Raw genomic sequence first — 13,690 nt, 5'->3', positions numbered from 1 at the left:
ACAGATGCCCAGATAAACAGGAGAAGTTTGCAGTCGAAGCAAGTTTTGGGATGGAGCTGATTAGTAGATTTTTAACGGCTATTAGCTTGATAATCAGTAACCAGGCGTAGCTTCCAGGCAGACCAAACCCATGCATCAGTCTGCCCACGCCCATGCACATCAATACCTCATTGGCAGGTATAAAAGGGGGCCCTGACAGTCTCCCAGTAGCAGAGTGGAGTCTCCAGCCTTAACTCGTCTGGGAACCTTCACTTTCCCTCACTGGGCTAAGGCATCATGAGTTGTCAGATCTCGTGCAAATCTCGAAGAGGAGGAGGAGGTGGAGGAAGATTCCGGGGCTTCAGCAGTGGCTCAGCCGTGGTCTCTGGTGGGAGCCGGAGATCGGCCACTAGCTTCTCCTGCTTGAGCCGCCATGGTGGTGGCGGAGGGGGCTTCGGTGGAGGCGGCTTTGGCAGTCGGAGCCTTGTTGGTCTTGGAGGCACCAAGAGCATCTCCATTAGTGTGGCTGGAGGAGGTGGAAGCTTCGGCTCCGGTGGTGGATTTGGTGGCAGAGGAGGTGGCTTTGGAGGCGGCAGCGGCTTTGGAGGCGGCGGTGGCTTTGGTGGCGGCAGTGGCTTTGGTGGAGGCAGCGGCTTTGGAGGCGGCGGTTTCGGTGGAGGCGGCTTCGGCGGCGGCCGCTTTGGAGGTGGCGGTGGCTTTGGAGGTTTTGGGGGTCCTGGTGGCATGGGGCCTGGAGGATTCCCTGGTGGAGGCATCCACGAAGTCTCTGTCAACCAGAGCCTCCTGCAGCCTCTCAACGTGAAAGTTGACCCAGAGATCCAGAATGTGAAGTCTCAGGAGCGGGAGCAGATCAAAACTCTCAACAACAAATTTGCCTCTTTCATTGACAAGGTGAGTCATGAGAAGCTGGCTCTCTCTTGATGCTCAGGATGCCCTACTTCCACTTCTACCTGACGAGCCAACGGCACAGATTCATTTCTTCCCGGAGCCATTGGTGTAGTCAAACTAGCCTGGTGTATTTCCCAAATGGGCAACGTGCGGGCTTCATGGGCCACATCTTCTGAGACAGTCTGCAGTTAGGAATTATTTACATCCTTGGCTTTATGGCTTCAGCCCAAATAAGTAATATTTATGGAAAATTCTGAAAATCGTGGAAACACTGATAGAGGCCAGTAAAATGGACTGAGAAGTTCAGGCCACGTGCCAGCCGATTTTGGAAGGAATTGGCAAGACGTCTTCTGAGATAGTCTTTCCTTCCCGAAAAGCTATTAGTCCATTATGTTCTGGGAAGCTGCACCCGAAACATCTGTTTGGGGATGAAAGAGATTCCTGCCTTTAAGAGAAGCATTCTCAGTTTTGTGACCCAGAAAGTCTTTATTGGTGTCACTTTTGAGCATTACAAGGTTTTGCCCTATTTCAAGGCAGATGAACTTGCCTAAGAAATTTATGAAGCTTGTAAAAATCAGACCGAGGAGCCCTGCCCTCCGGTGCTCTCACACTCAGCACCTTTAGGATCAGTGCCAGGGGATGCCTATTTTTGGTTTGCCCAGGACCTTATGGGACTTTTGCCGGAAATTCAACTAGGATGGGAGAGAGAAATGGCCTGGAGTGTCGGGAGCAGCCACAAACAAAACAGTGGGCAGTGAAGTAGGAAAAAGAGTTCTCTGCGTGGAAAGTGCCAGCTATAACATTAGGAGTCTGTAGAACCTTCCAAGTGTGGAGGCAGGGAGCTCAAGCCGGATCCAGCATCCGGCTAGTGAGCACAAAGCTGTGAAAACTTCTCTAAGTCCCGAAGCAGGATCAGAATGGACTCCGGCAAGTGTGGCCTGCTGGGGGGAAGGGTGATCCGGAGCTCATGTGCTCTCCTTCTGGTCACCCTGTAGGTGCGGTTCCTGGAGCAGCAGAACCAGGTACTGCAGACCAAATGGGAGCTGCTACAGCAAATGGACGTCAGCACCCGCACCACCAACCTGGAGCCCATCTTTCAAATGTACATTGCCAAACTGAAGAAATATGTGGATATGCTCTCTGCAGAGAGAACATCACAAGATTCAGAGCTGAACAACATGCAGGATCTTGTTGAGGATTTTAAGAAGAAGTAGGTGGCAAATACCGAATGGAGATCAATATTGATCATAGCTGTCCAGTCACCCCCCAGGAGGCCACGCCTCTCCCCACTGCATCTGTGGGGTCGATTCGTGTGTCGACCATTTGTGAGGAAGACATGTAGGGCTTTAGAGATCGTGACTTTTCCCCCATGTTTGCAAGTTAATTTGTAGAAGAGCACCCTTATTTGGGACATCATAGTTACAATTTAGATCGTTAAAAGAGTGTTTAATATTCTCAGAGAATGGAGAATTCAGGGTGGGTCCAGTCGGAAAAGAGAAAGAGAAAAGTAAACAAGCTGGAACTAATCTAACAGCCGTGTTCCCGGGTCCCCACAGGTACGAGGATGAAATCAACAAGCGCACAGCTGCTGAGAATGATTTTGTGACACTTAAAAAGGTGAGCCAGAGTATGTCATGGCTGGGTGGGAATGATGGGGCTTCGGAAGCCCGCTGGGTCCAAGCAGACAGGCTAGAGAACAAATGAGCTCCCGTGGAGACAAGACTGATCTGAGGTGCCTGGGATGTGGGAGAGCAGTTAGCAGGGACTGGGTAGAAGAGAGGGTCAGAGAGAGGGAGTGGGGCCCACACACTGAGCAGTGCATGAGTTTCACCAGAGGCCCCTCACATTTTCTGCAGGACGTGGACAATGTCTACATGACCAAGGTGGAGCTGCAGGCCAAGACAGATGTGCTGAATCAGGAGCTTGAGTTCATGAAATTCCTTTTTGATGCGGTAAGGAGGCTGCTCCTGGAGACACCCTGGCTTCCCACCCTTCCCACCAAGGAAGCCCTTCCCAATTTGTGAAAAGGTGGGATGAGTGGGGTCTGTGGACTGGCTGACTTCAACCTGCCATCATTGCAAGCCACTAAGGAGGTTTCGGTGATGTAGGTCTTGGAAGAGAGGAGCTTTCTCCTCTGATGTCACAAGAAGTAAGGCTCAGGAAACAGAGGACAACTTCCCTCACTCCATTCCTCAAGTGTCCAGCTCCCCTTAGGAAGAGATCTAGCCTGTCCCCATCCCTACGTCTAATGTACTTCAGAGATCAAAATGCAGCAGACCTTCCCTCCCTGCCCAGGTGCACACATATCTTCTGAAACAGGAAGTAAAATTTAAGACATTTATCATCCACAGGCTTCCTTCTGGGGGCATCAAACTTATCAAAATTGCGTAAGTGATCAAAGCTATAAACTAGGAGGCTCACAAATGCCGACTCCCATAATTCTCTGGTCACCCTCGGCAGAAGCCTGGGATTGGTGTTTATGTTTGCTTTAATCTCACCCAGTGTATCCCACCCAGCTCAGTCTGAGAACCCATATGTCCTCAACACCGGGGAGGGGAATGTCTCCTCACCGCCTTTGGCTGTGGGCAGGGAAGCCATGGCCAGACCTCCCCGTGTGTTGCAGGAGCTGTCCCAGATGCAGCAGAGTATCACCGACACCAGCGTTGTCCTGTCCATGGACAACAACCGCAGCCTGGACCTGGACAGCATCATCTCCGAGGTCCGTGCCCAGTATGAGGAGATCGCCCAGAAGAGCAAGGCAGAGGCCGAGGCCCTGTACCACAGCAAGGCAAGTGCCAGGAGAGCACAGAGAGCCTCAGCTCTGTCTGACAAGCTGGGCTTCACCCCGGCCGGAACGTGTCCCGTGAGATTACTGGTGCTTTTGTCTAATGGAAGTTGGGCATCATTCCCAAGCAAGTGTCCATAGTGCCTCAACTGCCCTCAACTGACAATGGCACCAAGTCCTTGAGGGGACGTGAGACGGTCTCCCCCACCTCCCACAAATGCAGCTTGGTTGACCCAGCCTGCATCAGACTTACCATGGCTTGGGCCAAGCTTCCTCCGCGCTGCCACTGCCCTCTTCCCGTACAGTACGAGGAGCTCCAGATTACTGCTGGGAAACACGGAGACAGCCTGAAGGAGGTCAAGATGGAGATCAGTGAGCTGAACCGCATGATCCAGAGGCTGCAAGGGGAGATCGCCCATGTGAAGAAGCAGGTGGGCGTGACCCCCAAAGCTGTGCGGCTCTGGGGGTCAAGTGAGGCTCGGGTGGGTGGGAGGTTGTGTGCGGGTGAGTGTGCGCGACTGCGTGTGTGTGAGAGAGAGGAGAAACTGAGGAATTCGGATCTAGCATATGTCGATCCCAACCACCTTGAGTGTAACAAAATTTAAGGCTTATCACAATTTTTACGGTGGTATAAGAGACATTCCAAAGTGAGGATTAGTGCAGGGAAAGAATTGTGCTACCTTTTGGATTGCTTCCATGAGCGGAAGGGAGTGATAATAAATAAGGCAAGAAGTCATCTGGCCGGTGGCAGGGGGGTGGGGGTGGCAGACAGAGCCTGCCCTCCATGCTTGGCACTGTCCGGAAACACCAGTGGCGGTGCGGTGGTGGGGCAGCAGCCGCGGCAGGGAGCTGGCCGGGGGATGGATGGTGGCTTGGGAGAGATAATGTGGGGCAGAGAATGGACTCCAGAGGCAGCAGGGGTTCTGTGAAGTTGTCCACATGGGATGTTTTCATTTGCGACTATAGACTGGGACAGTGCCTCTGGCCCTGTGCTGTGAAGTAAGGGTCATTATGGGCAACGCATCAGGGTCCAGTCAGAGGCAGCTGGAAGGCGATGCCCCAGAGATGGCAGCAAGTCTCAGCATCCTTGTTTGCGACTTGCGTCAACTCCAGGGGGACCCAACACTTCCGGGGCCAGTGAGTCTGGCTTCTCACACCCTAAACACATCTGCTCCCCTCCCCCTCTGCCAGGCAGACTCAGCTCTCCAGACTAACAGAAACCTTTTCTCCTTCTCTCTCAGTGTAAGAGTGTGCAAGAAGCCATTGCGGATGCGGAGCAGAAAGGAGAGCATGCCCTCAAAGATGCTCAGGGCAAGCTCTCTGACCTTGAGGACGCCCTGCAGCAGGCCAAGGAGGACCTGGCCCGGCTGCTGAAGGATTACCAGGAGCTGATGAACGTGAAGCTGGCCCTGGACGTGGAGATCGCCACCTACCGCAAGCTGCTGGAGGGCGAGGAGTGCAGGTGGGGACACTTGGGAAGCAGGAGGGTCACGTGGTCCACCCTCCCCTCTCTCCTAGAACCGGGGCTGGAGGCAAAGGCAGGGATAGCAGGGGTGGGGCAGGACCTCTGACAGGTGAGAGCTGATGTCACCACATTCCCCAAGCAGCCATTCAGGACCCGAAGCATTAACGTACAGTTGTAGATTCATCAATATGGCACGACTAACAAGTCAGATTAAATTACACCCAGTTAAGTGAAATTAACTCAAAGTAGATTAAGCAGTACATTAATCTTGGTCTTTTCTGAAAGAGAAACTAAAATGCTGTGAAATCATGTTGGTCCTAGAGAGTACGAGACATTGGTTTATGGGTCTGCTGGGTGGATGGCCTTGTCTGCCTCCACCTTGCGACCCAGAACAGGGGGATCACGTGTTGGACCATGCTGACTGGCTGACAGCTCCCCTGCAGCAGGTGCCAGACTCGGTTCTTTGCAGATTTCTGGAGTGACAGACTGAACCCTTTGCTAACCCGCCAAAGGGAATGTTTCTTCCTCTGTTTGACGATGCTGTCTGAGCTCTCTGTCAGTGTCACCAGCATCCCCAGTGGTTTTATTTGGCTCAAGCAGCTGGAAGGGGACAAGCTACCCTAGGCCAGCAGCAAGCCAGTATGACGGGGAAGGAGCCGCTTTGCTCAGGGTGTTGCTCTGGACTCGTCTTCGAGGCCATGCCCTGCAGGAAGAAGTGGGACAGATTTCAGACGAAGCAGAGGAGGGCGGGGCAGGAGGGGAGAATAGGGAGGCTGTACAGGGTTACAGTTCTTTCCCAGTTGAATGTTCACAGTGCAGCCTTGTTTCAAAATTTCTAGCGTGGTTGGGATTCTGAATAGCAGACTCCCTCAAATGGATTTAAATACAAATATGGGAAAAAAAAATTAAAAAAAAATAAATACAAATATGGGTTGCAAATCAGAAGGGAATTTGCTTTCTTTAAAAAAATTCTTTTTTAATATTTGTTTATATTAAACACACACACACACACACACACACACACACACACACACACAGCGTGAGTGAGGGAAAGGCAGAGAGAGAGGGAGACACAGAATCAGAAGCGGGCTCCAGGCTCCGAGCTGTTAGCACAGAGCCCGACACGGGGCTCGAACTCACGAACCATGAGATCATGACCTGAGCCAAAGTCGGACGCTTCATGGACTGAGCCACCCAGAACCCAAGGGCTCTACCATAAGCTATTTTCTCTCTTTCTGACAGGATGTCTGGAGACCTCAGTAGCAACGTGACTGTGTGTAAGTAGTGAGGGTGTTCCTGCCCTGTGGGTGGTGTGTGGGGAGGATGCCGAGGCACTCAGACTCTCCACGGGGATGCCATCTCTCCCTGCAGCTGTGACAAGCAGCACCGTGTCTTCGAGCATGACATCTAAGGCCGGCTTTGGCTCTGGAGGCAGAGGATCCGGTTCTAGAGGAGGAGGATACAGTTCTGGAAGTGGCAGTTACAGCTCTGGAGGCAGAGGATCAAGCTCCCGAGGGGGCAGTGGAGGGGGCAGTGGAGGAGGCTATGGCTCTGGAGGGGGCTCCAGAGGCGGATCCAGCTCTGGAGGGGGCTATGGCTCTGGAGGGGGCTCCAGAGGAGGATCCAGCTCTGGAGGGGGCTATGGCTCTGGAGGGGGCTCCAGAGGAGGATCCAGCTCTGGAGGGGGCTATGGCTCTGGAGGGGGCTCCAGAGGAGGATCCAGCTCTGGAGGGGGCTATGGCTCTGGAGGCGGCTCCAGAGGGGGCTCCGGCTCTGAAAAGGGTGGTTCTGGCTCAGGTGAAGGTTACAGTTCCAGCGTGACCTTCTCTTTTAGATAAAGATGGAGTCCTACTCTCGATTCTGCCGCTTTAGAATGTAGAAGCCTGTCTCTGTACATCCCATTGGCAGCAAATCAAACCTTGTCCTCCACCCCTGATGACATTTTGGGGGAAAGGGTTGCTCACATATGGTTTTTGAAATGTCTTCTCTCCGAACCAGTTGATTGGAGCCAGTGACACCCTCTGCCCCCCGCCCCCCCCCCCCCCCCCCCCCCCCCCCCCCCCAGGAAGAAGCTGCATCACCCAGGCTTGTACTTCCAGCCATGCCCCCTTGCCTGGCCCTTCCTTGCATTGCCCCTTTGGTGGTCCTCCTCCTGAGGACTACTCTGTTGAAGGCCCCATCTCAAAGCCTGTGTCTTTCTCGTGGGCCTGCCCCCCAGGGAAACATGTTTCTGTGTATATAGCTTGCCTTGTTGGCTTTGCATCTAAAATGCTGTGGTCTTGGTGTCTGCACAATAAACTTCATCTGCAATTTATAACATGTGATGTGCGTTTAATGTCAAGCCTTGGCAGAAATGGGCAGTCAGGAGCTGTTATTACTCATTGCTGTCTAATTTAAGACACCAGAAAAGGGAGAGATTGGGAAATATATAAAAGCGAAGCTTCCTGGGGCAGGGACATATGGCCCTGAGGCAGTGTGGCTGGGAGAAGCCAAGGGCAGTGTATTTTCTTTTTTTTCTGGAAGTCTTGAAGAACAGAGACTGGAGGGGCTAACCCTGGAGTCAGGGTGTGGATATGATGTTCTTAGAAAAGTATTTGTGAGATCTGGGGACTGGGATATTGCCAGGAGGGTGACAGGGGGACTTGTGGAAAATTCTCTTCCCCAGAAAAAGCCACTCTTCTTAAAACATTTTCCCACAGATGCCACTCCCACCCCCCACCTTCTGACAAGAGTTCCGAGCTGATGTCCCTGCTCCTCAGGACAAATCAGCTGGCCCCCCTGAGTTCCAGCCAGGCTGTCTGCAGCTCTAAGCTTCCAAGGTGGAATTAGTATTTTCTTAGCTCAACCTAGGTCACTGGGTGCTCTACGTACCCAGTACCCAGACCTAAGTACCCAGTGGGAGTTCTCAACAAAGGCTGAAGGAGAGGACCTGGGGAAGTCTCTGGAGGACTATAAAGTGATCTCCAAAACAAAAAACTGCTTTTTTTCACAGAACATTTCTCCACTACCACCAGAGAAGTTCTCCAACGCATTCAGCAGATAATGGGCCCTTTTGTCCCCCCTTCCCCCCTGCCCCCAACCATGCAATAGCCCTCTGGGAGCCCCTCCCCCTAGACACCCCAATCAGGGCAGCCTTCTCCTGTGGTCATGGAGACGATTTCAGCCTCTTCCCCACAAAGGCCTTGTCATCTGACTGCAGCTTCCTGGGAACTCAAGAAGGGCTGGGCTCTTGGGGTTGGTATTAGACTACTCAGAGTTGCCAAAATGGGAGTTGGTGTCTTTGATTGGGTCAGGTCGAGATATATGTGTGGGTATTCAGATGTAGCAGATGTGTCTTAAAATAACTCAAATAAAAAAAAAAATCCTGGGGAGATTCTTTTCTCTCTCATTTTACTTTAGCTCCAAAACCTTGGTGAGACCTTGGTTGAGTCTGTGAGACTCTTCCGCATCCCTAGAGGCTGTTGAGATGGCTTTGAACAACGTAGGGGAGGCGTTAATAGAGAATAGATGTTTTTTCCTGATCCCAGACCAGCTGGCCCCAGATCCGAGGGTACGAGACAGGAAGAGGTCTGAAGGCTGAAGGGGGCAAGGTGATAATACATGAAGATGGCCAGTCATGGCTGATGTGCTGCTCAGAGATGGACCCTGAGAGCTCCCAGAGCTTGGTTAGGTGGGAGAGGTCTGTGGAGGTGAGGGTGCCTACTAGGAAGGAGAAATGTGGGGGCCTGGCTGTTTTAGGGTATATTTACTATGCAGGCATGAACAAGGCCCTAAACAGGGTCTAGTGTCCCACACATTTAGGGCTGTGATTCTGAATCGTCAGTTTAGGGAAGGAAACAGATAAAGTCCAGGGCGGGCATAGAAACTTGGCCTCTGCTTCCCAGTTCTTGTATTCTTTCAAGGCTTTGGGAATGGTGAGCTGTTCTGATAACTTTCTGAGGGGAAAGAAGGTGAAGCAGGTAAGGCGACAGCTTTTATTCCCAGCTACTTTAATTGCTCAGATTATTGGTGCTGTGAGTTTCCAGCCCCTTCTACGGTTCACTCTCCTCGCTTCTACTCTACCTGAGACGTAGCCCTTCTTTTCAGATCCACGCAAACACAGGTTACTTTCATGTTGGACTCTAATAGCGAAATGAGCTGTGTAGATGAGCTCAGGGGGACACAGGCCTGAAGCCTGAACGAAGTCTGGCTCTAAGCAGGTAATGGAATGAGTGACCGGCTTTGGGGGACAGATTCTCCTTTCCTCCTAAGTGTCACAGGAGGAGAGAATCTAGGAGAGTCTAGAATCTGGGTCACACCCCTCCCACCAGGGCCTCTGCCCGTCTTCCACTGGGTCTGGTAGCTGACTTATCAGGTCCTGGGCTACAAAAGGGAGATGGGCACAGGCAGAAGGGTTTTACAAGCTCTATTTCCATAAGGAACTGGGCTAAATATTTACATCCTGATGATGTGGCAGACAATTTAGGACGCATTCCCGCCTGTGGTTCCCTCCTTTTCTCTACCTGTGAGTCCTCGTATGAATTCAGATGAACTTCTTTCTCCTTTTACCCCTTTACCACACTCCTTCTTCCCTGTCCACTCAAATGACAGTGCTTGGACAGCTCACCACCTCCAGAAAACCCACTTGAGCAGGACATTCATGCACCTACTTGCTGTGAGGAGGGGAAGGCCTTTGACTGGAAGTTGGGAGACTTTTTTTTTTTTAATTTTTTTTTAACATTTATTTATTTTTGAGACAGAGAGAGACAGAGCATGAATGGGGGAGGGTCAGAGAGAGAGGGAGACACAGAATCCGAAGCAGGCTCCAGGCTCTGAGCTGTCAGCACAGAGCCTGATGCGGGGCTTGAACTCACGGACCGCGAGATCACGACCTGAGCCAAAGTCGGACGCTTAACCGATGGAGCCACCCAGGCGCCCCAGAAGTTGGGAGACTTTAATGTTGACCTTCACCTTGGGGGGAATTGCTATGCTGTATCAGACTGGTCATTTCTCCTTCCAAGGAGATAGAATGAGATGATCTCTGCATATCTCTCCAGCTCAGGATAAAAGAGCCCCATCTGTGCTGTTGAGTTGGCCTCCCACTAGGCTGGGAGGAAATAAGACTGGAGCTTGGAAGGCAAAGGGCTATTATACTCCCAGGTCCCAGAGGCAAGGTCACTGCAGACCACATAGGGTCACGGGGGAAGTCACAGTGTCAATCAGGAAACAGAAAGGAGGGCAACATCAAGGCCATGGGATCGCAGTTTCCATGGGCAAGGCAAGGCAGGGCAGGGCAGATGAAACCGTTTAGGACTGGCTAATTTGAATGACTCCGTGGGCTTTGGGGCATAGTGGTGGTCTCTAGCTCCCTGGTATCTGGCCCTGGGATGATTTAGGGCAAAGGAAATGTTGGCTCTGGGGTGGGAGAGTTTGATAAGGATGTAGTAGAGGCTACAGACTCAGGATTGGTTGGTTTGCATATGAAAGACTTGTTCTGGGCCAAGCCCAGGAAAACAGGCTCTCCTCAGCCTGAAGATGTTGAAACATAATACAACACGGAAAATAAAACACGTGATTAATACATCTTCTTCAATTTTCCTCAACAACGATTTGTGGTTTTCAGGGTATGGGTCTTACACATATTGTGTTACATTTATCCCCAAATATTTCATGTTTTTATGCTGTTGCAGATAACATTTAAACTTTTAAATTTATTATTTGTTGCTAGTATACACAAATACAATAAAAAATATATTGACCCTGACCTTGCTAAATTCATATATTAGTTCTAGTGGCTTTTTTGCAGATTCCTTAAGATTTTTGATGTACACAGTTATGTTGTCTATGAATAAAGATTTTTGTCTCCTCTTTTTCAGACTGTTTGGTATTATTTCTTTTTCTTGCTTCATTGCGATGGCTGGAACCTTTGGTACAACAGTATAATGTTGAATAGAGTAGCAAAGTGGACATTTTTACCTTGTTCCCAATCTTATAGGGAAGCATTTATGTGTTCACTGTTATCTATAATATTAAATGTAGGTTTTTTTTGAATCTTGAATTTTGTCTAGTGATTTTTTGAAAGTTTTCAAATGATCATATAATTTTTCTTCCTTTTTCTTCATACAGTGAATTATACTGATTGATTTTCAGATTTTTCTTTTTTAAATTTTTAGAGGTTTTTTAAAACATTTATTTAGTTTTGAGAGTGTGAGCAGGGGAGGAACAGAGACAGGGAGACAGAACCTGAAGCAGGCTCCAGGCTCTGAGCTGTCAGCACAGAGCCCGACACAGGGCTGGAACCCACAGACCATGAGATCAGACCTGAGCTGAAGTTGGATGCTTAACCGACTGAGCCATCCAGGTGCCTGATTTTCAGATGTTAAACCAATCTTGTGTTCCTGGAATTAACTCCCCTTGGTTATGCTATGTTAACCTTTTTTTATATACTACTGGATTCGGTTTGCCAGATTGCTGAGTATTTTTGCATCTGTGTGGCAGGAGGGGTGTCTAATTTTCATAGTATGCTATAAGGGCTAGTAGTGACCCTGTGACAGGAGAGAGTGAATGGGTGTGAAGAGGGTTAACTTTTACTCTGTACTTTATACTTTGTTCCATTGTTTGAGTTTTTGCTCAAAGCATACATTTCTTTCATAATTAAAAAAAAGCCAAGAAGATCTACTTTTTCTCCAAATATCCATCACAGGAGAGCATGAGGAACATGCAGGATTCTGTGCAGGGTCTGAAGGGAGACGAAGCCAGTAGCCGCAGGGAAAGGGCTGGACCAGGGATGGGATTTCAGCCTGGGAGGTCCAGAGGAGGGCGCTTTAAGGTGCATGGGGAGAGGCTGGGAGCAGAAGAGAGTTTGGGCACCCACTGCAGTTGGCTCTTTCTTTGACTCTTTTGACTAGAAACTTCCTGAGGGCTGGGAGGGCACTTTCTCCAGCTCATGACCTTCCACAGAGATCTATGCGGGGTCAAATGGACCTGGAGTGCTCAAGAACTTCCTTTAGAATCCCGGCCTTGTCTATGAAGGAAGAGGACAAAACAGAAGGGGTTGCACAACCATGTTCTGCCTCTGCCTGGGAAACCCGGTCCCTCCACTGCAGACCCCCTCGTTTCCAGTTCTCACGTCCAGTGGGCCTGGGCTGGGCTGGTGGTCAAAATGCACCACCTCCCAGCAGGGCTCCCAATCCTCACCTCCTCGCGTTTTATGGGTTCAATACCTGAATCAGTTTGACATGTACATATTTAGTTCTGGAATCAGTCAGCCTTGGTCAAATCCTGCCTTTGCCTCTTAAATAGTTGTATTATTTGGCAAACCCTTTAATCTTTTGAACCTTAGTTTCTACTTGTAAAAATTGAACATAATGGTACTATCTATCATAGAGCTCTGCTGTGAAGCTTAAATGAAATTATCTTTGTAAAGCGCTTACCACCCTCTGGAGCACAATAATCAGGCAGTAAGTGTTGGGGTGCTGCTATTATTGCTGCTGGAGAAACATGTGGGCATAACATTTATCTTAAAATTTTTTTTAATGTTTATTCATTTTTGAGAAATAGAGAGAGACAGAGTGCGAGCAGGGGAGGAGCAGAGAGAGGGAGACAGAATCTGAAGCAGGCTCCAGGCTCTGAGCTGCCAGCACAGAGCCCAACGTGAGGCTCGAACACATGAGCCATGAGATCATGACCTGACAACCAACTGAGCCACCCTGGTGCCCCATCCATTCTCTTGAATGGTTTATGTAACACCTTAGTTAAGTAGCAAGGACAGATGTTATTGTCACCCCATTTGGGCAGGTGACAAAACCGAAGCCGAAAAGCCCACAGACACGACACTGGGAAGTAATGGGAGTGGAATAAAGAACCGGAGGTATAGATCTTACATCCCACCTCACTTCCATTATACCTCACTCTGTTTTCCTCCTTTGCCTGGATCTCCTTCCGGTGATCAGATTAGGGTTGTTTGTACAATGGGTGGGGCCTGGCCAAGCAGGGAGGGTACAGGGTTAGAGGGTGGGGGAGACATCTCAGCTTCTCAGTCTGGGTCTGGAGAGGAAGCCAACTGGGAGAGATCGCTGAGCCCTGCCTGTGCATGTGTGAATGCTCACGTGTGCTAGGTGCCTGCTGTCACACCTGCAGATTCAGGGGGGAGAGGGGAATTAAGGGCCTGAGATGGGGCCACTGGTCAGTGTGGTAACCTGCATTTTCCTGGCCTGGGTGACAGGTAGTAAGAGGAGCCTGAGTCCACATATGCCCTTGGGTGGCTGCCCTCATAATTACAGGGTGACCAAAAGAAGAGACCAGTGTCCTTGGCCTGCCTGAGCATTTGCTAAAGGAAGGGCTGTTTCATTTCCCGGCAGAGGGGTTTGGAACATCACGGCGCTTGATACTTTGTATTACAAAAATAACACCTGCTCATTATTTCAAACTTAGAAATGTAGAAGGTGAAAGAAATTTTAAACCAGCCATTACATGAAATAACTATTGTTGAGACTTTGAAATATAGGTATAATATTTTGAACATATTTTTCTAAAGTATTTAGCTTTAGGGGTGCCTGGGTGGCTCAATTGGT

The 13,690-nt window shown here is 50.0% G+C and overlaps 1 protein-coding gene across 1 annotated transcript; it reads left to right on the top strand.

The window, feature by feature from the left end:
• Positions 1-207: 207 nt before the first annotated feature.
• Positions 208-7,452, top strand: KRT2 (keratin 2). The gene is made up of 9 exons (XM_003988739.4): positions 208-891; positions 1,884-2,098; positions 2,445-2,505; positions 2,745-2,840; positions 3,512-3,676; positions 3,979-4,104; positions 4,915-5,135; positions 6,381-6,415; positions 6,510-7,452. Exons 1-9 carry the CDS (start codon positions 277-279, stop codon positions 6,974-6,976), a joined length of 2,001 nt encoding a protein of 666 aa, XP_003988788.1. The 5' UTR covers positions 208-276; the 3' UTR covers positions 6,977-7,452.
• Positions 7,453-13,690: the final 6,238 nt, after the last annotated feature.

Source organism: Felis catus, chromosome B4 (assembly GCF_018350175.1).
Source record: "Felis catus isolate Fca126 chromosome B4, F.catus_Fca126_mat1.0, whole genome shotgun sequence".
NCBI lineage: Eukaryota > Metazoa > Chordata > Mammalia > Carnivora > Felidae > Felis > Felis catus.
Note: the sequence above shows the minus strand (reverse complement) of the source record. Positions and strands in the feature narration are given on the sequence as shown.

Bases quoted from the DNA above. Each gene is read 5' to 3' on its own strand.
- KRT2 (XM_003988739.4), top strand. From the start codon at position 277: ATGAGTTGTCAGATCTCGTGCAAATCTCGAAGAGGAGGAGGAGGTGGA. The intron at 4,105-4,914 runs GTGGGCGTGACC...CTTCTCTCTCAG, and splicing joins TCGCCCATGTGAAGAAGCAG to TGTAAGAGTGTGCAAGAAGC. The intron at 6,416-6,509 runs GTAAGTAGTGAG...CTCTCCCTGCAG, and splicing joins CAGTAGCAACGTGACTGTGT to CTGTGACAAGCAGCACCGTG.